The sequence below is a fragment of the Hyperolius riggenbachi genome, chromosome 2, assembly GCF_040937935.1.
Source record: "Hyperolius riggenbachi isolate aHypRig1 chromosome 2, aHypRig1.pri, whole genome shotgun sequence".
Taxonomy (NCBI): Eukaryota; Metazoa; Chordata; class Amphibia; order Anura; family Hyperoliidae; genus Hyperolius; species Hyperolius riggenbachi.
This window is the reverse complement of record NC_090647.1, coordinates 386,304,280-386,328,743: the sequence shown is the minus strand read 5'-3', so window position 1 is coordinate 386,328,743 and position 24,464 is coordinate 386,304,280. Positions and strand designations below refer to the sequence as shown.

At 45.2% G+C, this 24,464-nt stretch overlaps 1 protein-coding gene across 1 annotated transcript in view; it reads right to left on the bottom strand.

Annotated features, from left to right (window-relative positions):
• The window catches only part of LAMB3 (laminin subunit beta 3), a 2,309,994-nt gene that overhangs the window by 102,704 nt on the left and 2,182,826 nt on the right, over positions 1-24,464 (bottom strand). Inside the window, exon 21 of the mRNA XM_068269757.1 lies at positions 3,055-3,231. Within this exon, the coding sequence (XP_068125858.1) occupies positions 3,055-3,231 (177 nt within the window). The remainder of the gene's footprint in view (positions 1-3,054; positions 3,232-24,464) is intronic.

Below are 24,464 nucleotides of genomic sequence, written 5' to 3'. Positions count from 1 at the left end.
AGACAGATTTTAAAATCAGTCAGCAGGAAGTTTTGTAACAGAATAACACTTTTTATTGGCTAACCAAAAGAAAAACAGTGAGCCTTTGGTTAATGAGCCATCTTCAGCCTGTGTTACTGTATACAAGATGTTAGGCACACAGCTATATATACAGTCAGCAGGAGATGCGTTGATTGTTTTGTAAATATAAATAAATGTAACACAGTTGTCATTCTGACTGTTTCAAAACATCCTGCTTTCACTGATGGTCAACACAGTACTTTGTTGGCAAAAAAAGCCTGGAAAGAGTTAAACTGTAGTAAGAATGTTGTTGTCATTCTCTAGGAGGAAAAAAAAAGCCATACATTCAACAGATCTGAGGTCTTTAACAGCACTGACCTACTAGTAATAAATTATCATCAGTCAGGGAGGGGGAGAGCTGCTAATTCCTGCCCATGAATGCGTGCTGCATGAGAAAAACTAATCGGAACTCAAGAGTTCTGCTACTTGAGACCATATATTTTTCTTCTCACAGCAGATTGTTTGTCCCCTCTCATCATACAGGTGACAGAAGATGCTGACTGCCATAACACACACTTTGCACAAGTAAGAGAGATGCAGGGATCTCTGGAATTCAGGCAGACCAGAGCAAAGCAGGAGTGGTGATTTACTTTGACATGTGACCTCTTATCTCTCCAAGTCCTGTGCCCTGCTAATTTTTATCGCCCTAGGCCATGGCCTCTGTGACCTTGCCAGAAATCTGGGCCTGCTGGCTGGCAGTGCTGGCACCTAACCGCTAGCTCTGTCTCCTACCTACCCCAAGCTTGTGCTGGCACCTAACCGCTAGCTCTGTCTCCTACCTACCCCAAGCTTGTGCTGGCACCTAACCGCTAGCTCTGTCTCCTACCTACCCCAAGCTAAACCCCCATGCAAATGGCGGAGCGAGCGCGCGTTTGGGTATTTATATACCCGAACCACGTGACCCGCTCGGCCAATAACAGCTATGGTCACAGCCAGCTAGGCTGTGTGACCATAGCTGTGGAAAAAGCATCATTGCCACTTATTGGATGCCTGCAAAGGTGCCAATAAGTGAGGGGAGGATACCGAACAGCGCGGCCGAGCACCATGCGGTGCTCGACTGTGCTCCAACTGAACCCGAACACCCCAATGTTCAGCACTAAGCACTGTTCGATCAACACTAGTACTCACCTCGGAAGGGGGAAGCCTCTGGGTCCGAATGAGGCTTCCCCCTCCGCTGTAGCTGCAGGCAGTCCAGCGCTGGCTCCCCCGGAAGGTCCCAGAATCCTCCCTCGACAAGGCTGACAAGTGCTGATAAGCGCTGATTTATTTACCTTCCCTGGCACCAGTGGGGGCGCGGTTGTGGCTCTCCGCACGCAGATAGGCAAAAATAGCCGATCTCCGTCAGGTCCGCTCTACTGCGCAGGAGACTGGCGCCTGCGCTGTAGAGCGGCCCGACAGCGATCGTCTATTTCCACCTATCTCCGAGGCGGAGAGCTGATATTGCGCCTGCGCTGGAGCCCGGTAGGTAAATATTTACATCCCCGCCATTCTGAGAGGATTTTCGCCGCCGCTGTGGGATCGAGGAGGACGGGGGAAGCCTCAATAGGATTTGAGGCTCCCCCCACCTGAGGTGAGTACCCCCCAGGGGAGGTTTTTCTCATTACAGGTTTTCTTTAAGTGGCTAAGTGGTAGCTTTTTTTTTTACTTTTTTTTTTTTTGTTTGTTTGGATTTTTTTTTTTGGGTTGTAAAGACAGTGGTACCACTTAAGGACCAGGGCTTTCTGCACTGATCGGTGCTGCGTGGGCTCTCCAGCCCGCAGCACCGATCAGGAGTGAGCCTTGGCAATCAGACTCCCCCCCTTTTTTCCCCACTAGGGGGATGTCCTGCTGGGGGGGTCTGATCGCCGCCGGCTGTTTGTGATCTGCGGGAGGGGGCTCTTCAAAGCTCCCCTCCGCAGCGTTTTCGGCGCTCCCTCCTTCCCCTTACCTCCCTCTCCCTCCATGGGCTGCGCAGGACGGATTTCCGTCCTGCGCATTGAAGGATAGGCTTCAGCCTATCATATGCCGGCGATCCCCGGCCAATCAGAGGCCGGGGATCGCCGATCTACATCACGGCGCTGCTGCGCAGCAGCGCCATGTGATGTATACAGCGGGATTTCTTCCCCGCCTGTTTACAGTTAGCTGGCTAGCCGCGATCGGCGGCTCCCCAGCTGTTCACGGAGACAGCCTCCGTGTACTGGCATGGAAAGGCCGCTCGATCGAGCGGCCGTTTCCATGCTATATCACTAACGACCCGCCGACGCCTATGGGCATTAGGCGGTCGTTAAGTGGTTAACCTGCTTAGGGGGTCCAAAGTAGCTAGAAATGGTCCTGTGCCAATGCATTCTATGTTCAGTTACTGTCATTTAGTCTGTTCTGTCTGTTTAGTCTGTTCAGTCTGTTATAACAATGCTATTGCCAGCATATCACTAGGCAATTAACTTTTTCTCCTGAGTTTTTCCTAGGTGATATTTCCACATCTTGTCAATAAAATGCCTTTTAAGCCACCAGCAGGCAAGAAGATACTCAAAATAATTTTGATATTACTTTTTCACCTACTTTTTGGCGCTTCAATTACAATACGCTGAAAAGTTATTTTATACAGAGGCCCATATGCAATTCACTTTTTCACCTGAGTTTTCTCCTAAGTGATAATTTTAAACTTGTCAATAAAATGCCTTTTAAGCCACTAGAAAGCAAGAAAATACTCAAAATAATTTAGTTTGTACTTTTTCACCAACTTTTTGGCACTTTTTTAGTTGAAAAGTGTTGGAAAATTATTTTAAATCAAAAATGAAAAATCATCTCCTAGGAGAAAACAGAGAAAATATTAATTGCATATTGGCCATTGAATCCATTCGATACTGCTTTGGTTTGTTTTTATCAGTGCATTTTGCCACTGTACTATTCTAATGACTGTGGTAAGTTTTCATTGTATTATTACATTTTTATTAACCAGCCCTTTGCCTAAATGTTTTCATTTTGCAATAGTCATGCAAGGAATTACATCAGTACCTGTTCTGCATCCACAGCCTTTCCATGAGCTCCCTCTGCTGTTTGTTTGGTCTTTGCAGTCTGTCGCAGTGTTTCTGCAATTCTTTCATGGAGGTTGTCTGCTTGCTCGGTAAAGTCCTGCAGCTGATCTTGTATATACTTCATATCTTTCTCTACAGGGCCCAGAGCTTTTTCCATCTGTGTACATAATTCATTCTCATTACATTATAGTCTGCATTATAAAAAATTAAAACAATATGGCATTAAAGCGGTTTCCTGTGTGTCATTTTAATTCTTGAAATTACATGATGTTAAAAGATATTGAGATATGATTTCTGTTTGGCTGTCAGAGCCCAGCAGAACTATTAACAAATATGTTATAAATTATATATACATTCAAATTTAGCATTCAATGTTTACATGTTTTAAGCGGTTATTTCCACTAGGTGCTGCAGTTCCCGTTCTGCTGCCAAGCCAAAGCCCGAATTGCTTAGCCGTGTCATGCATAGCTATAGGAATTCTTTTGCATGCTGCAGAAATCTGCAGCATGCCATCCAGATTCACACCCCAGTGCAATCTGGAAAGAAAGCCATTAAAGACATAGGCAGTGTTTCCCACCCCACCCACGTGTGGGGAAACACTGCGGATCTGCACATAGTGGAAATGAGCCCTTATACATTTAATCATATTCATGCAAGCATTTAGTTATATAATTTAAAACACATAAACCATACAAATTTGCTGCCTTACAGTCCAATATATATAAGTTGTACTAGGTCAATATGACTGATATTCAGGCAACAGTTCTCCAAACCGTTTCAGATCATCCAATGTGATCTTCCACTGCATCAAGCCTCAAAAGAAAAGATAAAACTCTTCATCGCATAGAATGGGCTTGATTCACAAAGCGGTGCTAACCCAGTTAGAGACTTTAGGCGTGATAACCATTGCACCACACTGGTGAAAAGCCAGTTTAGGCGTTGTAACGATCTGCGGCGATTTCCAGTCAGCGCACACCACGTGCGCTGAAGCAGAAGGAAATCGCCACAGTCACAGAAGCAAAGTACCCTGTATAGATTTGTAGAGGAGAATTCCAACCAGCAGATGGAGCTGTGGAGTACAGAGGGATAAGTCCTCTGTACAGCCACAGATGCCAGATTAAAATTGTACGATTTAGCAAGACTGGGCAACAAGGTAGCAACTCAGAAGAAAGCAAGAACAGAGACAGACTATGTGAATGTCTACCAATCTAGTCGCCACCCAGCGACGGTAGACATATCACATCAGAACAGACCAGAGTAAGAAAGCTAATCGCAAGAGAGGCGATTGCTATCAGAAACACAAGACTGAGTAAAAGACAGAGCGTGAACTGAGTTAGGAAGACACAGCAAATCATCACAATCTGAACGCCAAGGAAAATAACAAATGAACTAGCTAAACACGGTCCCCGCACGATATGCGCAACAGAGACAAGCGCGTTAATGGTACGGCCACCGCACAATAAGCGCAACAGTGACAAAACGTACCAACCCTGACTAGCAAATGAACACAGACAATGAAAACAAACAGATAACGCGAACGCTTGCTAATCGGTTGCCTCACACCAGACAACAGCAAGCGTTCGTTCCAGACAAGACAGACTGAAGGAGTAACCAGCAGCAACCGCAGCAAAGGTTATACTCCAAGGTTCAGACAAGAGGAGAACGTTTGCTAATCGGTTACCTTACACCAGACAACAGCAAGCGTTCATTCCAGACAAGACAGACAGAAGGAGTAACCAGTAGCAACCGCAGCTAAGGTTAAACTCCAAGGTACAGGCAAGAGGAGAATGCTTGCTAATCAGTTACCTCACACCAGACAACAGCAAGCGTTCGTTCCAGACAGACAGAAGCAGTAACCAGTAGCAACCGCAGCTAAGGTTATACTCCAAGGTTCAGACAAGAAAGATCCACCGCCTCTAACGCTAGGGTGAATGCGATCTAAGAACAGGACAGAACGATTCACTATCAGCCACCGCTGGCAATAGTACAATCGCACAGACAAGACAGAATAGGCAGTACAAATTATACACAACCTGACTGCACTAATAAGAATGCAAGGAGCACTCCCCAAGAACTAACTACACTAGAATATAGCAACAAAGATGCTGAGGCTCTAAGGTTAGTTTCCCTAATGAGGAACTATGTCGAGCAAGGAATTCTGGGACGAAATGACATTTATACTAGAAACCTTCAAAGGAAGCAGACAAGCAATTTGCATGGCAAGTGGATGCAAATCAGTCAGCCTTGCAAACTGACAGAAAGGCCTCTTTTCCCTGGACTGAACTATGCAAGCTGCATAGGAAACAAAGCAGTCCAGGGAATCAAGGCCAGCAGAGCGGATTCTGACAGGCGTGATAAGTTTAGGCGTGATAAGTTTAGATACGTTTAGATCGCGTGCAAAGTCCCGCATGCAAAGCAGCGCCATTAAACTCTATGTGAAGTGCACCAGACTTTAAAACTTTTGATCAGCTGTGCACTGCGGTGCTAACCCAGTTGGAGCTATAGTTATCACGCCTAAACTTATCACAACTAATCTTATCATACCTAAACTTATCACGCCTAAACTTATCACACCTAAACTTATCACGCCTAAACTTATCACACCTAAACGTATCACGCCTAAACTGAGTTTAGGCGTGATAAAGGGCTTTTCACCAGCGTGCTAACTGTTAGCACTGCTTTGTGAATCAGGCCCATTGTATTCACAGTTCCAGGAAGCACTACACTACACAAAAGTCACCGTCTGGTATATTAACCATTTATGCCGCGTGGATGTGAACTTCACATCTGCAGCAGCAGCCGCTAAAGCCAAAGGGACGCACTAGTTATGTTCCTGCAGTTTGGAGGGGTTTGTACGCAGTTGTGTGGGCAAATGTCCACGATCGTGATGTTGCTATTAGCAGGGGGAATAGGCTGGTCATTGATTTTGTTTTTAAATCTTTTTATTATGGCACAAAGAAATATATGCATATAGTGTATACTTGACAAAGGTTAAGTAACAAAAGGCCACATTTTGTTTTAAAGAGGAGATTAAAGAGACAAAATAACATATTCAAATAATGTAAGGGATGACGGAGCCGCCGCCGGAACGCACGTGGCAGCGGACTCCGCATCCCAGGGGGATTCAGCTCTGCGGCAGGCGGAGGCAATGGGGCAGCCGGCGGAGTCCGTAAGTCCGACGGACTCCGACGCAAGCTTGCTGCCCAGAGGCTTCCCCGCTCTCTCACCGGCTCAGTGTAGGAGTTTGCGCACAACAACCTGAAAAGTTCATCAACAGGGTTGTCCCCTTTTCAGGTTGTGTCAGGGAAGTCCCCTAAATTTTCCCCATTGCCTGTGTGTTCTTCTCCCTTCCCTGCCCTGGAGGACTGGCAGAGGGCTTTGAGGGAGCATTGGGGACAGGTGAAAATAAATTTAGGCCTAGCTTTTCAGAGACAAAAGAAACAGGCCGATAAGAGATGGTCTGCTGAGTGGCACTTTGCTCCAGGAGACAAGGTGTGGGCGTCAACAAGACATTTGGCACTCAGACAGCCATCCACTAAATTGGGTCCCAGGTTAGAGTGACCAGACATCCCGGATTGCCCGGGACACGTCCCGGATTCGGGATCCGCTGTCCCAGGCTGCATGAGGTCCCGGGAAACGTCCCGCTTTCAGCAGCGGGACGTCCCGGCCTCGGGACTCTGGCCACTCTATGCTTATGAATTGGCAGCAGCGTCTATAGACGCTGTGCCAGTTCATTGCCCACAGCCCCGCTGCAGCCTCCTCTTCCGATGTCTGTTCCGACACCGGCAGGCGAGCAGGGCTACGGCAAGATGGCTGCCGAAGTCCTGTACTGGAGACTATTTGTCTCCAGTACAGGGCTTCGGGCGCCATCTTGCCGTAGCCCTGCTCTGCCAGGCTGTCAGCGCGGGAGACTTCAGGAGGAAGGTGGTCCCGGGAGCAACGCGCCAGAGGCCGGAGACTTCTGCCAGGTGAGTAAATGCTTTCTTTTTCAGGTGAAATGTTTGCCCGCATTGTTTCTTTTCTTGGGAAATGTTTGCCCGCATTGTTTCTTTTCTGGGGAAATGTTTGCCCGCATTGTTTCTTTTCTGGGGAAATGTTTGCCCGCATTGTTTCTTTTCTGGGGAAATGTTTGCCCGCATTGTTTCTTTTCTGGGGAAATGTTTGCCCGCATTGCGTTTCTTTTCTGGTGAAATGTTTGCCCGCATTGCGTTTCTTTTCTGGTGAAATGTTTGCCCGCATTGCGTTTCTTTTCTGGTGAAATGTTTGCCCGCATTGCGTTTCTTTTCTGGTGAAATGTTTGCCCGCATTGCGTTTCTTTTTTAGTGAAATGTTTGCCCGCATTGCGTTTCTTTTCCGGGGAAATGTTTGCCCGCATTGCGTTTCTTTTCTGGTGAAATGTTTTCCCGTATTGCTTTTCTTTTCTGGTGAAATGTTTGCCCGCATTGCGTTTCTTTTCTAGTGAAATGTTTGCCCGCATTGCGTTAATTTTCTGGGGAAATGTTTGCCCGCATTGCGTTTCTTTTCTGGGGAAATGTTTGCCTGCATTGCGTTTCTTTTCTGGGGAAATGTTTGCCCGCATTGCGTTTCTTTTCTGGGGAAATGTTTGCCCGCATTGCGTTTCTTTTCTAGTGAAATGTTTGCCCGCATTGCGTTTCTTTTCTTGGGAAATGTTTGCCCGCATTGCGTTTCTTTTCTGGGGAAATGTTTGCCCGCATTGCGTTTCTTTTGTGGTGAAATGTTTGCCTGCATTGCGTTTCTTTTCTGGGGAAATGTTTGCCCGCATTGCGTTTCTTTTCTGGGGAAATGTTTGCCCGCATTGCGTTCCTTTTCTGGGGAAATGTTTGCCCGCATTGCGTTTCTTTTCTGGGGAAATGTTTGCCCGCATTGCGTTTCTTTTCTGGGGAAATGTTTGCCCGCATTGCGTTAATTTTCTGGTGAAATGTTTGCCCGCATTGCGTTAATTTTCTGGTGAAATGTTTGCCCGCATTGCAGTAATTTTCTGGTGAAATGTTTGCCCGCATTGCAGTAATTTTCTGGTGAAATGTTTGCCCGCATTGCGTTTCTTTTCTGGTAAAATGTTTGCCCGCATTGTTTCTTTTCTGGTGAAATGTTTGCCCGCATTGTTTCTTTTCTGGGGAAATGTTTGCCCGCATTGCGTTTCTTTTCTGGGGAAATGTTTGCCCGCATTGCGTTTCTTTTCTAGGGAAATGTTTGCCCGCATTGCGTTTCTTTTCTGGTGAAATGTTTGCCCGCATTGCGTTTCTTTTCTGGGGAAATGTTTGCCCGCATTGCGTTTCTTTTCTGGTGAAATGTTTGCCTGCATTGCGTTTCTTTTCTGGTGAAATGTTTGCCCGCATTGCGTTTCTTTTCTGGGGAAATGTTTGCCCGCATTGTTTCTTTTCTGGGGAAATGTTTGCCCGCATTGCGTTTCTTTTCTGGGGAAATGTTTGCCCGCATTGCGTTAATTTTCTGGGGAAATGTTTGCCTGCATTGCGTTTCTTTTCTGGTGAAATGTTTGCCCGCATTGCGTTTCTTTTCTGGTGAAATGTTTGCCCGCATTGCGTTTCTTTTCTGGGGAAATGTTTGCCCGCATTGCGTTTCTTTTCTGGTGAAATGTTTGCCTGCATTGCGTTTCTTTTCTGGGGAAATGTTTGCCCGCATTGCGTTTCTTTTCTAGTGAAATGTTTGCCCGCATTGCGTTTCTTTTCTTGGGAAATGTTTGCCCGCATTGCGTTTCTTTTCTGGGGAAATGTTTGCCCGCATTGTTTCTTTTCTGGGGAAATGTTTGCCCGCATTGTTTCTTTTCTGGGGAAATGTTTGCCCGCATTGTTTCTTTTCTGGGGAAATGTTTGCCCGCATTGCGTTTCTTTTCTGGTGAAATGTTTGCCCGCATTGCGTTTCTTTTCTGGTGAAATGTTTGCCCGCATTGCGTTTCTTTTCTGGTGAAATGTTTGCCCGCATTGCGTTTCTTTTCTGGTGAAATGTTTGCCCGCATTGCGTTTCTTTTTTAGTGAAATGTTTGCCCGCATTGCGTTTCTTTTCCGGGGAAATGTTTGCCCGCATTGCGTTTCTTTTCTGGTGAAATGTTTTCCCGTATTGCTTTTCTTTTCTGGTGAAATGTTTGCCCGCATTGCGTTTCTTTTCTAGTGAAATGTTTGCCCGCATTGCGTTAATTTTCTGGGGAAATGTTTGCCCGCATTGCGTTTCTTTTCTGGGGAAATGTTTGCCTGCATTGCGTTTCTTTTCTGGGGAAATGTTTGCCCGCATTGCGTTTCTTTTCTGGGGAAATGTTTGCCCGCATTGCGTTTCTTTTCTAGTGAAATGTTTGCCCGCATTGCGTTTCTTTTCTTGGGAAATGTTTGCCCGCATTGCGTTCCTTTTCTGGGGAAATGTTTGCCCGCATTGCGTTTCTTTTGTGGTGAAATGTTTGCCTGCATTGCGTTTCTTTTCTGGGGAAATGTTTGCCCGCATTGCGTTTCTTTTCTGGGGAAATGTTTGCCCGCATTGCGTTCCTTTTCTGGGGAAATGTTTGCCCGCATTGCGTTTCTTTTCTGGGGAAATGTTTGCCCGCATTGCGTTTCTTTTCTGGGGAAATGTTTGCCCGCATTGCGTTAATTTTCTGGTGAAATGTTTGCCCGCATTGCGTTAATTTTCTGGTGAAATGTTTGCCCGCATTGCAGTAATTTTCTGGTGAAATGTTTGCCCGCATTGCAGTAATTTTCTGGTGAAATGTTTGCCCGCATTGCGTTTCTTTTCTGGTAAAATGTTTGCCCGCATTGTTTCTTTTCTGGTGAAATGTTTGCCCGCATTGTTTCTTTTCTGGGGAAATGTTTGCCCGCATTGCGTTTCTTTTCTGGGGAAATGTTTGCCCGCATTGCGTTTCTTTTCTAGGGAAATGTTTGCCCGCATTGCGTTTCTTTTCTGGTGAAATGTTTGCCCGCATTGCGTTTCTTTTCTGGGGAAATGTTTGCCCGCATTGCGTTTCTTTTCTGGTGAAATGTTTGCCTGCATTGCGTTTCTTTTCTGGTGAAATGTTTGCCCGCATTGCGTTTCTTTTCTGGGGAAATGTTTGCCCGCATTGTTTCTTTTCTGGGGAAATGTTTGCCCGCATTGCGTTTCTTTTCTGGGGAAATGTTTGCCCGCATTGCGTTAATTTTCTGGGGAAATGTTTGCCTGCATTGCGTTTCTTTTCTGGTGAAATGTTTGCCCGCATTGCGTTTCTTTTCTGGTGAAATGTTTGCCCGCATTGCGTTTCTTTTCTGGGGAAATGTTTGCCCGCATTGCGTTTCTTTTCTGGTGAAATGTTTGCCTGCATTGCGTTTCTTTTCTGGGGAAATGTTTGCCCGCATTGCGTTTCTTTTCTAGTGAAATGTTTGCCCGCATTGCGTTTCTTTTCTTGGGAAATGTTTGCCCGCATTGCGTTTCTTTTCTGGGGAAATGTTTGCCCGCATTGCGTTTCTTTTGTGGTGAAATGTTTGCCTGCATTGCGTTTCTTTTCTGGGGAAATGTTTGCCCGCATTGCGTTTCTTTTCTGGGGAAATGTTTGCCCGCATTGCGTTCCTTTTCTGGGGAAATGTTTGCCCGCATTGCGTTTCTTTTCTGGGGAAATGTTTGCCCGCATTGCGTTAATTTTCTGGTGAAATGTTTGCCCGCATTGCGTTAATTTTCTGGTGAAATGTTTGCCCGCATTGCAGTAATTTTCTGGTGAAATGTTTGCCCGCATTGCAGTAATTTTCTGGTGAAATGTTTGCCCGCATTGCGTTTCTTTTCTGGTAAAATGTTTGCCCGCATTGTTTCTTTTCTGGTGAAATGTTTGCCCGCATTGTTTCTTTTCTGGGGAAATGTTTGCCCGCATTGCGTTTCTTTTCTGGGGAAATGTTTGCCCGCATTGCGTTTCTTTTCTAGGGAAATGTTTGCCCGCATTGCGTTTCTTTTCTGGTGAAATGTTTGCCCGCATTGCGTTTCTTTTCTGGGGAAATGTTTGCCCGCATTGCGTTTCTTTTCTGGTGAAATGTTTGCCTGCATTGCGTTTCTTTTCTGGTGAAATGTTTGCCCGCATTGCGTTTCTTTTCTGGGGAAATGTTTGCCCGCATTGTTTCTTTTCTGGGGAAATGTTTGCCCGCATTGCGTTTCTTTTCTGGGGAAATGTTTGCCCGCATTGCGTTAATTTTCTGGGGAAATGTTTGCCTGCATTGCGTTTCTTTTCTGGTGAAATGTTTGCCCGCATTGCGTTTCTTTTCTGGTGAAATGTTTGCCCGCATTGCGTTTCTTTTCTGGTGAAATGTTTGCCTGCATTGCGTTTCTTTTCTGGTGAAATGTTTGCCCGCGGGGCGTGGCTAGGCACGCAGTGAAGATGGACGCTTAAGAGCTGAGCTCCGGACCCAGAGCCAAATCAAACGAGCAGGACTAAATATACGTGTACGTACAAAAAGGGCGCCTGGACAAAAAGGGCGCGGGGTGTAAACTCTAAATAATAATTAATCATTAATAGGGTTTATAAAAATAGTGTGCTATATTTCGTTTACAAATAAAGTTTAACAAAACTATAAATCATTAAATAATGTTTATAAAATCGGAAATTGTGAAAACGTTAATCTTCCCTATTTCTAAAGTTAAACTTATAATTACGTTTATTAAAAAAACAATAATATATGTTTAATTGTTATAATTGTATATTATTGTGAATAACCTTCATTTATGGTTTGTTCTTATAATAAAATCTGAAAATATTCTTTATAACGATGATATAAATATAAGTACGTTCGTAATAAGTTTTGTAAAACATTAGTAATTATTACTAAAATTTGACTAAAACTATACCTAAGCCTACTCTTACACAGAACCCTCCCTGTACCTATCCCTAACCCCTAGACCCCCCTGTTGGTGCCTAAACCTAAGACCCCCTGTTGGTGCCTAAACCTAAGACCCCCCCTGTTGGTGCCTAAGTAACCCTCCCTGTACCTACCCCTAACCCCTAGACCCCCCTGTTGGTGCCTAAACCTAAGACCCCCCTGTTGGTGCCTAAACCTAAGACCCCCCTGGTGGTGCCTAAACCTAAGACCCCCCTGTTGGTGCCTAAACCTAAGACCCAACTGTTGGTGCCTAAACCTAAGACCCCCCTGGTGGTGCCTAAACCTAAGACCCCCCTGTTGGTGCCTAAACCTAAGACCCCCCTGTTGGTGCCTAAACCTAAGACCCAACTGTTGGTGCCTAAACCTAAGACCCCCCTGGTGGTGCCTAAACCTAAGACCCCCCTGTTGGTGCCTAAACCTAAGACCCCCCTGTTGGTGCCTAAACCTAAGACCCCCCTGTTGGTGCCTAAACCTAAGACCCTCCTGTTGGTGCCTAAACCTAAGGCCCCCCTGGTGGTGCCTAAACCTAAGACCCCCCTTTATTATGTGGATAATAATGTTTTACAAATTGTGACTCCAAAAAATATATTGCAATTTACATTACGTACTGATCGCTTTATTTTGTGAATAATGTTTTAAAAACAGTAAGGGATAAAACTTTAAATAATGTTTTAATTATTTAAATTAGATAAATATATTTAGTATTTTCATAAATGTTATTCGGCACGGGTGCATTTTATAAACGTAAATCAACACAAGCTCAGTTATAAATCATTAAACAGCTCCGGGAGCCGTTTGTAAACTTTATTTAGCTCCGGGCGCCGTTTGTAAACTTTATTTAGCTCCGGCGCCCTTTTTTCCTGCTCGGCGCCCATTAAACGTTATTTATTATGGGAGTGAATGGCGGCGCCCTTTTTGTCCACTAGCGGCCTGCGCCCTTTTTTCCCAGCTCCTAAATATACAGCCCACATCCTAATACCTGGGCATGCAGACCCGTATCAGAACCAACAGCGGGGCTCAAAGAGATAATTTCGGCCCGGCGGGCAAGACAGTTCCAGAGTTATTCAAGTCACACCAATCCCGGAGCCAGAGCAACGCGGCAGGCAAGATGGCGCAGACCCGCAGCGAAACAACAGCCCCCTCCCCGACACCCTCGGGAGGCTCTCCAGACAAAAGTAAGGGCTCGCCTAACGCCATGCAGACAATTAGAACAGATCTGCCCACAATGGACGATATGAGGGCACTAGCAGAAGAAATCAAAGCTACCATAACAACTGTCGTAGGAGGAGTAAGAGAGGAAGTAGCCGCCATCAACATCAGAATACAAGACATAGAGCAGGCCGGGAGGAAGAGGGACACTAAACTAAAATGGCTGCACAATACAGCGGTCGCTCACAACAGACGTCTGATAGACCACTGCAGGCACCTGGAAGATTTAGATAACAGGGGGAGAAGATCAAACATAAGAGTAAAGGGCTTACCAGAAACCGTTAATGCGGACTCCCTAGTGGCCGCCCTTACTGCAATTTTCAATGAACTCCTCGACAAAGCTAAAGAGACACCAATAGAGTTCGTCAGAGCTCACAGAGCCCTAAAACCACGCGGCTCCGATGGAGACCCACCGAGAGATGTGGTCTGCTGCCTCTCCTCGTTCCAACTAAAGGAAGACATAATGAAGGCAGCCAGAGCGCAGGACGAGATTTTCTTCAACGAGACGTCCATCTCTCTCTATCAAGATTTATCTTTAACCTCCTGAGCGGTATGGACGAGCTCAGCTCATCCATCACCGCCGGAGGCTGCCGCTCAGGCCCTGCTGGGCCGATTTTCTTCAAATAAAGTGCAGCACACGCAGCCGGCACTTTGCCAGCCGCGTGTGCTGCCCGATCGCCGCCGCTCTGCGGCGATTCGCCGCGAGCAGCGGCGAAAGAGGGCCCCCCTAGCCGCCTGAGCCCTGCGCAGCCGGAACAAAAAGTTCCGGCCAGCGCTAAGGGCTGGATCGGAGGCGGCTGACGTCAGGACGTCGGCTGACGTCCATGACGTCACTCCGCTCGTCGCTATGGCGACGATCTAAGCAAAACAAGGAAGGCCGCTCATTGCGGCCTTCCTTGTTTATTCTGGGCGCCGGAGGCGATCGGAAGAACGCCTCCGGAGCGCCCTCTAGTGGGCTTTCATGCAGCCAACTTTCAGTTGGCTGCATGAAATAGTTTTTTTTTTATTAAAAAAAAACCCTCCCGCAGCCTCCCTGGCGATCTCAATAGAACGCCGGGGAGGTTAATCACCCTCACGAACCGAAGGGCGCTAAAACCCCTCACAAAGGTACTGCAGGAGAAAGGCTTCCAGTACAGATGGCGATTCCCTTTCGCCCTGACTGTCCTACACAAAGGCCGTACCGCCATCTTGCGCACCCCACACGACCTGACAGGCTTCCTGAAGATCTTAAGTCTGCCCAGGGTCGCCTTGCCCGACTGGTATGAGGAATACCGCCTTGCAGATCCCAAGCCCGTGAACACGGAGGAAAATGAAGATCTGCCTCAATCCCCGGCTATGTCACACAGGAGCAGGGGATCACCTCCCCACAACGAGGCAAGCCGCTCGTGCTCAGAAGAAGGAGACGTGGCCTAACAGGACTAGCGAACTGTAAGTTTTTCCGCTCAAGCGATTCAACCCGCTCCCTCATCCGCAGAGACTTAATCCTCACTCCCTTCCCCAAAATTTAGCAATAAGTCTCGCCCTCTGCATCATCCCCAGAGCAAACTAATGAGACATAATGAACACTTCTTATAATCTCCCGCACTGTTGGGCTTTGGAGCTGCGGACATGCGGAAACAACTCTTATATTCCGTAAAGTAGCCAACATGCGGCTAAGGCCTCAGCATCATAATAGACTGTAAGCCACAAACCCAGCCGCAAAAAGAGACAGTCACCTCGGCCTCTTCATAGGCTGTAGCCAGGCCCCTCTCCCCTCACAATCCACTCATTGAACGCGAACTATCCATCCACGGATGGACACTATGAGAGAGGCCCCTATCCCCTGCGTAATCCTATACATGTTATGTAACGAACACATTCTTTGATGAAATGGTCTGTTTTCATTAACTTTTCTACTAGGGGATACTAACACAAATATGCATTGTAAGAATTATTGGATGATATCGGTGTGTGGGTTGCTGCTGGGGGAGGGGCGAGGAACTGGGTTGCAGCGTGGGTCAATAAGACTAAGCAATACCTATCAAGTTGTCCCAGAAGCGACTAGCCCCTCAGAAAATAAAAAATAGAAAATAAATTCTACTTACACTAATAAAGCCAACACGGAGAGCCCTGGATCGCTGCACTCCCGTACTCCGCCCTCTGCGGGGACCGGGGCCACCTCCAACACTGCTACATGAAAGTGACTCAATAGAAAGACAATCTAATGAAGGTGAGAATGAGCAGCATACATATACATACCAACACCCATACATCTAGCAAGGAACTACAGATCCCTACAAACCCTAAAGTACAGAAAAAAGAGGTGACATCCCCAATACTGAGCCACACCATCCATCTGCTCAATATGCATAACAGCAAGGCACTCCACTCTGCCACAGCAATTAAACAGCCAGGAGTTAGGAGAATGCGGTATACATTCTGGGTCCAAAGTATCTCGTTCAAATAAGGGTCCTATAGATAGTTACTTGCTCTTAATACAAAAGACTTTTCACCTCTCACTTGCGAAGTGTCAAAAATACAACATCACCACCCCACACCAGAGAGCCTGCTATACAAGCTCTCTGACAACACCCCTAATTGAATTTGAGTAGGTACTTGGGGGTGGGTACTGGTTGCCTACCTCAAACTACCTCTCAAAGGGGATTCCACTCTCATCCACCGTACAGATATTTTGTACTGATACTCATCTTGTAACAGTGAACCTTTACAGGAGAACCTGACCGACCGAACCCCTTAAAACAAGCGGAGGCCACAACCAAAGACAAGCAACTCACCAAACCCTTTAGGAGATAATGCCACCTAAACAGGGGGATCCCCACGCTGAGAGAAAGGGAGTAAAATTGAAGGTGACATCCTGGAACATAAATGGCCTAAACACGCCTGAAAAACGCTCGTCCCTATTAAAATTCCTACATAAACAAAAAACCTCTATTGCTATCCTCCAAGAAACGCACTTTAAAGAAAACAAAGTCCCAGTCCTGAGAGACAGGAACTTTACGCAATGTTACCATGCCACTTCAAAGGAGGGTAAAAATAGAGGGGTGTCCATCTTAATCCACAAAAACTGCTCATTTACAGCCACAGACAGCAAAAAGGATCCAGAGGGCAGGTATCTTCTCATTAAAGGCAACCATGGAAACAGAGTAATCACCATAGCAGCTTTATACGCCCCAAATGAAAAACAAGAAGCTTTCATAAACAGAACCACTAATATAATACATGATTTTGCACAGGGCATGATTATCCTAGGTGCAGACCTGAATACACCACTAAACCCCAGTATAGACACATCAAACGGCAAATCCTCCCTACCCTTCAAAGCCATTAAAAACATCAAGCAAAACCTACTCTCCCTAAGACTCATGGACGTCTGGAGACTCCAGCATCCACAAACAAAAGACTACACTCATTACTCAGACCCCCACGCCAAGTACTCTAGAATAGACTACCTACTTCTAACACAAGCAGACCTGGAATGGGCAATTGACACCAATATAGGACAACAACTACTATCTGACCATGCGCCAATCTATCTTACACTACAATTCCCCACAGTCGGATCAAACCAATTCATATGGAGACTTAATCCAGATCTGCTAGACACTGAAAAGTCGCAGGCAAGGATAAAGGACTCGCTAAAGGAATACCTACAAAACAATTCGACCCCAGACAGTACACCTTTACTGATATGGGAAGCACATAAACCGGTTGTTAGAGGAGAATTCATTAGATTAGGGAAGGAGAAGGAGATAGAAAAAGAAGCAAAACTAAACTCCCTAATCTCAAAACTCCAACAACTGGAGAAAAAACATAAAATGAAACAAGCGGCACAAATCCTCACTGAACTTACTACCACTAGAGAGGAAATTAAACATTTATTACACATATCAGCAAAAAAGAGAATATTGAGGGCTGAAAAAACAATATATGAATGGTCCAATAAAGCAGGAGCGTTCTTGGCTAGGAAACTCAGGAAGAGACAAGCCCAACAGCAGATGGACATGATAATAGATAAAAAAGGCCAGAAACACACAATCTCCAAATCCATTTTAGAAACATTTAGACAATACTACGAGGAGCTATACAATATAGACCAGGGAAACTTGTCTGCCCAACAAAAAACTACCAGACAACACAAAATCCAAAAATTCCTATCCAAATATGGCCCCAACCCTCTAGAAAAGATCAAAGCAGAGAAGTTAGACGCACCAATTACTAGAGAAGAGTTTACCAACACTGTTAACAAACTAAAGACAGGGAAAAGTCTAGGTCCAGATGGACTGACCGACCTATATTATAAAACCTTTGTGACAACATTAGCAGACCCTTTTTTGGCAGCTTTCAACTCAATAGGGCCTAACCCCAACCCATCACCGCAGCTCTTGGAAGCCCAGATCACAATCCTCCACAAACCAGGCAAAGACCCTTCAAACTGCGCAAGCTACAGACCCATCTCCCTACTAAACAATGACCTAAAAATTTTTGCCAAAATTATTGCAAACAGAATCTCCCCCCTCCTACCAAGCTTAATAGAGCAAGATCAAGCAGGATTTGTCCCGGGAAGAGAGGGAAAGGACAACACCACTAAAGCCATAAATATCCACCACTGGCTTTCTCGGCGTGCCGTGGAGGGCTGCTTTGTCTCCACGGACGCCGAGAAGGCGTTTGATAGGGTGGCCTGGGACTATATTTCTGAAACAATCAGACACTTAAGGTTCGGACCAAGCATGACCAACTGGATCAACCTATTATACTCCAGGCCCACAGCAAGAATTAAGGCCAATTATTTGCTGTCCGATCCCTTTTCTCTCTCAAATGGAACCAGGCAGGGCTGTCCCCTCTCCCCCATAATTTTTATCCTCACACTAGAGCCCTTTCTAAACCAAGTCCGCCGAAATCCCTTAATACATGGGGTCACAATAATGCAAAAGGAATACAAAATAGCCGCTTTTGCGGATGACATGCTCTTTTTTATTACTCAACCCTTGGTCTCTATCCCCAACTTAATTAAAAGTCTGGAAGACTTTGGGACGATCTCAAACCTAAAGATAAACTTCTCCAAATCTAGCGCACTTAACATCTCTTTACCTCAGGCTACTTTGAATCAATGCCAAATATCCTTCCCCCTAAGGTGGGAGTTGATAGCCATCACTTATCTGGGAATCAAAATCCCCTCAGATCTACAAAAAATATTCGCCCTAAACTACACTTCCCTAGAAACAAAAATAACGGCTGACCTGGAACAATGGGGAAAATTGCAAGGAATCTCGTGGTTTGGGAAAATGTCAATAATAAAAATGAACATTCTGCCCAGATTTTTATACGTGTTTCAAAACCTTCCAATCAAGATTCCCAAAGCGTATTTAAACAACATGCAAAGAAAGCTCACTGAATTCATATGGAACAAACAAAAACCCAGACTGAAGTTTGACATCCTCACAAGACCTAAGCTCTCTGGAGGGACAGGCCTCCCAGACCTATCCAAATACCATTTGGCCACACACTTAGTTAGGATCCTGGGTTGGACTGAATCTAAATCTAAAAAGGATTGGGTCCAAATAGAAAACGCTAGCATTCAACCCCAGATCCGGAATATACAATCCCTCTTGTGGGAACCCATCCCCTCCCGCTCCAAAGTGACCCAACACCACCCCCTAATAGAGCCAACTCTGAAAGCCTTTTGGGCATGTAACAAAAAATACAACTTAACAGGTAAGGGAAGCCTGGTGACCCCCTTACTCAACAATGGAGATTTTCCCCCTGGTTTAGAGAAGAACTTCTTAACAGGCTGGATGAAAAATTCAGCTCCGAGAATAGCGGATTTTACACACAAAGGCGAGGTCCTACCCTACCTACAAATAAAAGACTACACCACCCCAAACAGCATTCCAAAATGGCAGTATTTTCAAATAAGGCATTACATAAATTCCCTAAAATCCAAGAAAATACTAAAATGCACTAACACAAAAACATCTACTAGCCTGGGCATACGCTACCCTACACACAAATAAAACCAATGAACCCTTACACTACCAAAAAAAGTGGAATCTGGCCCTAAAAAAGAATATTACACCAGAACAATGGGAGACTATAGCGGCCAATACTCACAAATCATCTAGAAGCGCGTGGGCGCAGGAGCAGAACTTTAAATTCCAGTCCCTGTGGTACAAAACACCTGAGGCTATCCATAGATTCGCCCCCGAGACACCCAACAACTGCTGGAGATGTGGAATGAGCGATGGGTCCTTCATCCACTTAACTTGGCAATGCCCGGCCCTGCAAACGTACTGGACAAATGTCCACAATATAACGCAAAAGATAAATGGCTCACCTATTCCATTTGAACCCGACACATACCTGCTACACAACAGCAACACACACCACAAGGTGTATAAAAACTCAATCCTGCCGCACTTGATAAATGCAGCTAGATCTCAGATACCTGCCCTCTGGAAACAAAAAGCAGCACCCTCGATCCAAGGCTGGCTACAAAAAGTGAGCAAAATCCAAAAAATTGAAGAACTAATACACAGTACCCAATATTCATTGGATACATTTCACCAAATATGGGACAGATGGACAGATTTCACCCAAACAAAGGACTGGCTAACGTATCAGACACCACAAGACTAGAGCAGCAACTGGCAAGGTAGATTAATTACATACACATAATAGCACCTCTGGGCCACACTAGTTGCTAAACTAAAACGAATCAAATCACCCCACCTAGGACACTCCAAGGTCTCGCGGGATACCTCCAATCAAAGGTATTCAGGAATCATTATTACGACACTGGGACGTTCGGCCCGGAAACTTAAGGCACTGTATGGGTTCACAACATAAGGTCACAATATGAGGTCACACGTTGGGTCACTAGAGTAAGTTAACTCAATTTAACAAGATTTATTCTAGACCCGAGAAATGACATCGTAGGTGGAAACAAGGTTAAAGATTAATGTTTATAAAATTTCATAGACGTTCAACATGTTTTTTAAAGTTTCTAGCTTGTGCATAATAAAATAAGCTGTCAAGTTCAGATTAAGACACAAACTACAACAAGCAATTGTACCAAATGTGTAACACATGCTCTTATGATGTATAACTCAACATTTTATGTACTTGCACCAAAGAGATGTAACATCAAGCATGTCCAATTTATCGGTTTGTATGTATGCCTAAACTCTGTTAATGCTCAATAAAAAATATTGAAACAGAAATGTTTGCCCGCATTGCGTTTCTTTTCTGGGGAAATGTTTGCCCGCATTGCGTTTCTTTTCTGGGGAAATGTTTGCCCGCATTGCGTTAATTTTCTGGGGAAATGTTTGCCCCGCATTGCGTTTCTTTTCTGGGGAAATGTTTGCCCGCATTGTGTTTCTTTTCTGGGGAAATGTTTGCCCGCATTGCGTTTCTTTTCTAGGGAAATGTTTGCCCGCATTGCGTTTCTTTTCTGGGGAAATGTTTGCCCGCATTGCGTTAATTTTCTGGTGAAATGTTTGCCCGCATTGCGTTAATTTTCTGGTGAAATGTTTGCCCACATTGCAGTAATTTTCTGGTGAAATGTTTGCCCGCATTGCAGTAATTTTCTGGTGAAATGTTTGCCCGCATTGCGTTTATTTTGTACTGACATGTTTGCCCGCATTGCGTTTTTATTTTGTACTGACATGTTGCCCGCATTGCGTTTATTTTGTACTAACATGGTTGCCCGCATTGCGTTTATTTTGTACTGACATGTTTGCCCGCATTGCGTTTATTTTGTACTGACATGTTGCCCGCATTGCGTTTATTTTGTACTGACATGTTTGCCCGCATTGCGTTTATTTTGTACTGACATGTTGCCCGCATTGCGTTTATTTTGTACTGACATGTTGCCTGCATTGCGTTTATTTTGTACTGACATGTTTGCCCGCATTGCGTTTATTTTGTACTGAAATGTTGCCCGCATTGCGTTTATTTTGTACTGACATGTTTGCCCGCATTGCGTTTATTTTGTACTGACATGTTGCCCGCATTGCGTTTATTTTGTACTGACATGTTGCCTGCATTGCGTTTATTTTGTACTGACATGTTTGCCCGCATTGCGTTTATTTTGTACTGACATGTTGCCCGCATTGCGTTTATTTTGTACTGACATTTTGCCCGCATTGCGTTTTTTTTGTACTGACATGTTGCCCGCATTGCATTTATTTTGTACTGACATGTTGCCCGCATTACGTTTATTTTGTACTGACATGTTTGCCCGCACTGCATTTATTTTGTGCTGACATGTTGCCCATTGCATTTAGTTTCTGGTGTCCAGGGTAACTGTTACTGCATTTATTATTTAATGGTCATAGATGGCTATGTTTGCTGCTTTGTGGTTACGGTATACTATTAGCATCACACAGTTTCTGCACACCCATGATGTAAAGTCCTGTTTGTCCACATCATGGCGTAAACACTGCTTTCTTATGCCACGGTGTTACATCATTACGTTAGCTTCGCCCATACAATGTCATGGCCACGCCCATTTTTCCCAGCCCCCCCCCCCCTGCACCCACCCTCCCTGTCCCAGGTTGGACCTACAAAAATCTGGTCACTCTATCCCAGGTTCATAGGGCCTTATCCAGTGGTCAAGAGGATCAATGATGTCTCTTACGTTATTGATCTCCCAAACAGCATGAGATGTGGGAGATCGTACCACGTCTCTCTACCGAAACCGGCAGTGTATGTGGATTCCTCTCCCCCCCCCCCCCCCCAGTGATTGTAGAGGACCAGACAGAATATGAGGTTGAAAGGATTTTGGATTCTCGTGTGGTGCAGAATTCGGTGCAGTATCTGGTCCATTGGAAGGGGTATGGGGTGGAGGATAGATCTTGGGTACCGAAAGATCACATGCATGCCGAGAAATTAAGAAAGAGGTTTCATTGGTTGCAAAACCTGGTGGAAAGTGTCCGGAGGCCACTGCTCAAGGGTGGGGGGGTACTGTAAGGGATGACAGAGCCGCCGCCGGAACACACGTGGCGGCGGACTCCGCATCCCAGGGGGATTCAGCTCTGCGGCGGGCGGAGGCAATGGGGCAGCCGGCAGAGTCCATAAGTCCGACGGACTCCGCCGCACGCTTGCTGCCCAGAGGCTTCCCCGCTCTCTCGCCGGCTCAGTGTAGGAGGATAACGCGCGCGCGAGGAGACAGGAACTTTATCGTTCCCGAAGGGGAGTCAGCTGACCAGGCTGGTCAGCTGACTCCAGCAGTGCTGGGGATTGGCTGGGCGGCTGGGGGACGCTGCTGGAGCATTCCCCAGCATAAAAGGAGCTGTCTGTCAGTTGCTCCTTGTCTGCTGTCGTGAATACACTGTTGTGTTAGCGCTCAGACCTTAGCTTAGTGCCCTGGTGTTGATACTTAGGATTTCACACCTTAGTTAGGATTGTATTTTGATATTGTATCTGTGTTTTGACTTCGGCTATCCTTGACATCTTTCTCTCTCCACGTTATTGTACCTTTGCCTATCTGATTCTTGTTGCCGACCTCTGCCTGATTACCGTTTCCTCTTCTGCCTTACGCTCCTGTACTGCTGCCGTCATCTCTGTTGCTGAACCCTTGCCTGTCTGACTTTTCTTTCTTCAGTGGAACGTCTCCCACTGGAGGGTTATCTCTGAGGCTTGCCTCTCCGAGACGCCTGTCCCAAGCAGACGATTACTGCTAGGGGTTGAGATTCCTCACTCTGCCTGGTTAGAGGATCTCACTCATGGGGTTCCCATTCAGAGGTAACCACACCTCTGAGGAATTGCCGTGTGGTGGATATTTCCACACTTCCGTGATATATTACTGTCTTTATTGTGTTCTTTAGCTGGTGTCCAGAGGTTAGCAATACATCGGATTATCAGTGATACTGCAGATCATCAATAATCGGGTATATATTGGATTCTTGGTGATACTGCAGATCGCCAATAATCAGATTCTCTCTGCGTGCTGACACTGATCGTTACAAATAAACTGCATGATTTCTTCTTAAAGTTCTGTTAGCGTTTAAACTGAGCATATGATGCTTCTTACATTTGCCAAAACGCATCTTCATATAGAAAGAGCTTATCAAATTACTATATTATATATAGCAGTAAAAGATAAAAATAAGAGGTAAAAGGAAAAAAAAGTGAAATAAACCAGTAGATAACCAAATCATAGAAAATAAACTTCAGGTTTTCCTGTGCCACAAGGGTAGGCCATTTCCCTCTGAGAAGAGGATTATACCTGCTCCCACCTTATCCACAGTCTAATCCCAAATTAGTAACTGGTTTATTTAATCCTGAGAACAAGATCTTAAGTCTTTTGAGACATCTTCTTAGAAAAGAGCCATTGATTTCTCACTGAAAATGTCTCACTGTGTAAATCACAGAGAATTATATAAAACATTTTTAATGAGATGGTATATTACCCCAAAGAAACTATCCTACTTTAACCCCTCAAATTCTAATAGATGCTGGTGAAATTGCACTGGGCGGGGCGATTTGTTACTCATTTGGTGGAGTTGCCATTACATTAGAAGACTTTGGATCTCTAGCTTTCAGTCTATTGAATACTTGATGGGATTGAAACTTGCCCTGGATCCTAGAGATGGCTCGAGCCTCCGATTTTGGGTTTGCAAACCTTGAACGCGAACTTCCGCAAGAGTTCGAGTTTGCGCGAACTGGGTGACCGCAATAGACTTCTATGGGCAGTCGAACTTGAAAAACTACAAACACTGTTTCTGGCCACAAAAGTGATTGAAAATATTTTTTTAAGGGGTCTAACACATGGAAGGGGTCAGTGACTACAAGAGGAAAAACATTTTTTTCAAAAAGACCTTATACTTTTTGAGAAAAGCAATGTTAAAATGTTTGTACTGAGTGTGGGAAATGTTCCAACCGCTGTCAACTTTAAAGTTTAATAGCAAAGCCCTCTTAAATGCCAGAAACACCAAATTTGCATGGGAATGTTAAGAAGAACAGTGGGAACAACAGGAAAAAAATGTTTCAAAAAGACCTTATACTTTTAAAATTTCAAAGGAAAATAGTATACAATTAAATGCGTAAACGACAGTTCTTAGAGAAACAATTCCCTCCAACTTTAGCAGTTAATAGCAAAGGCCCCTTACATCCTAGCAACACCACATTTGCAGGATATGTTAAAAAGATAGCGGGAAACAATATTTTTAAAAAAATTATTTTTTTAATGTGCTGAGTGTGGGAAATCTGAAAAAAAGTGATGTGGGGTCCCTCTCCCGAGCCTCTTTAACCCCTTGTCACCCTTGCAGGCTGGAATAGCCAGAATGCGGAGCCTCGGTCAACCGGGGCTTCACAGCCTGAGCTATACCAG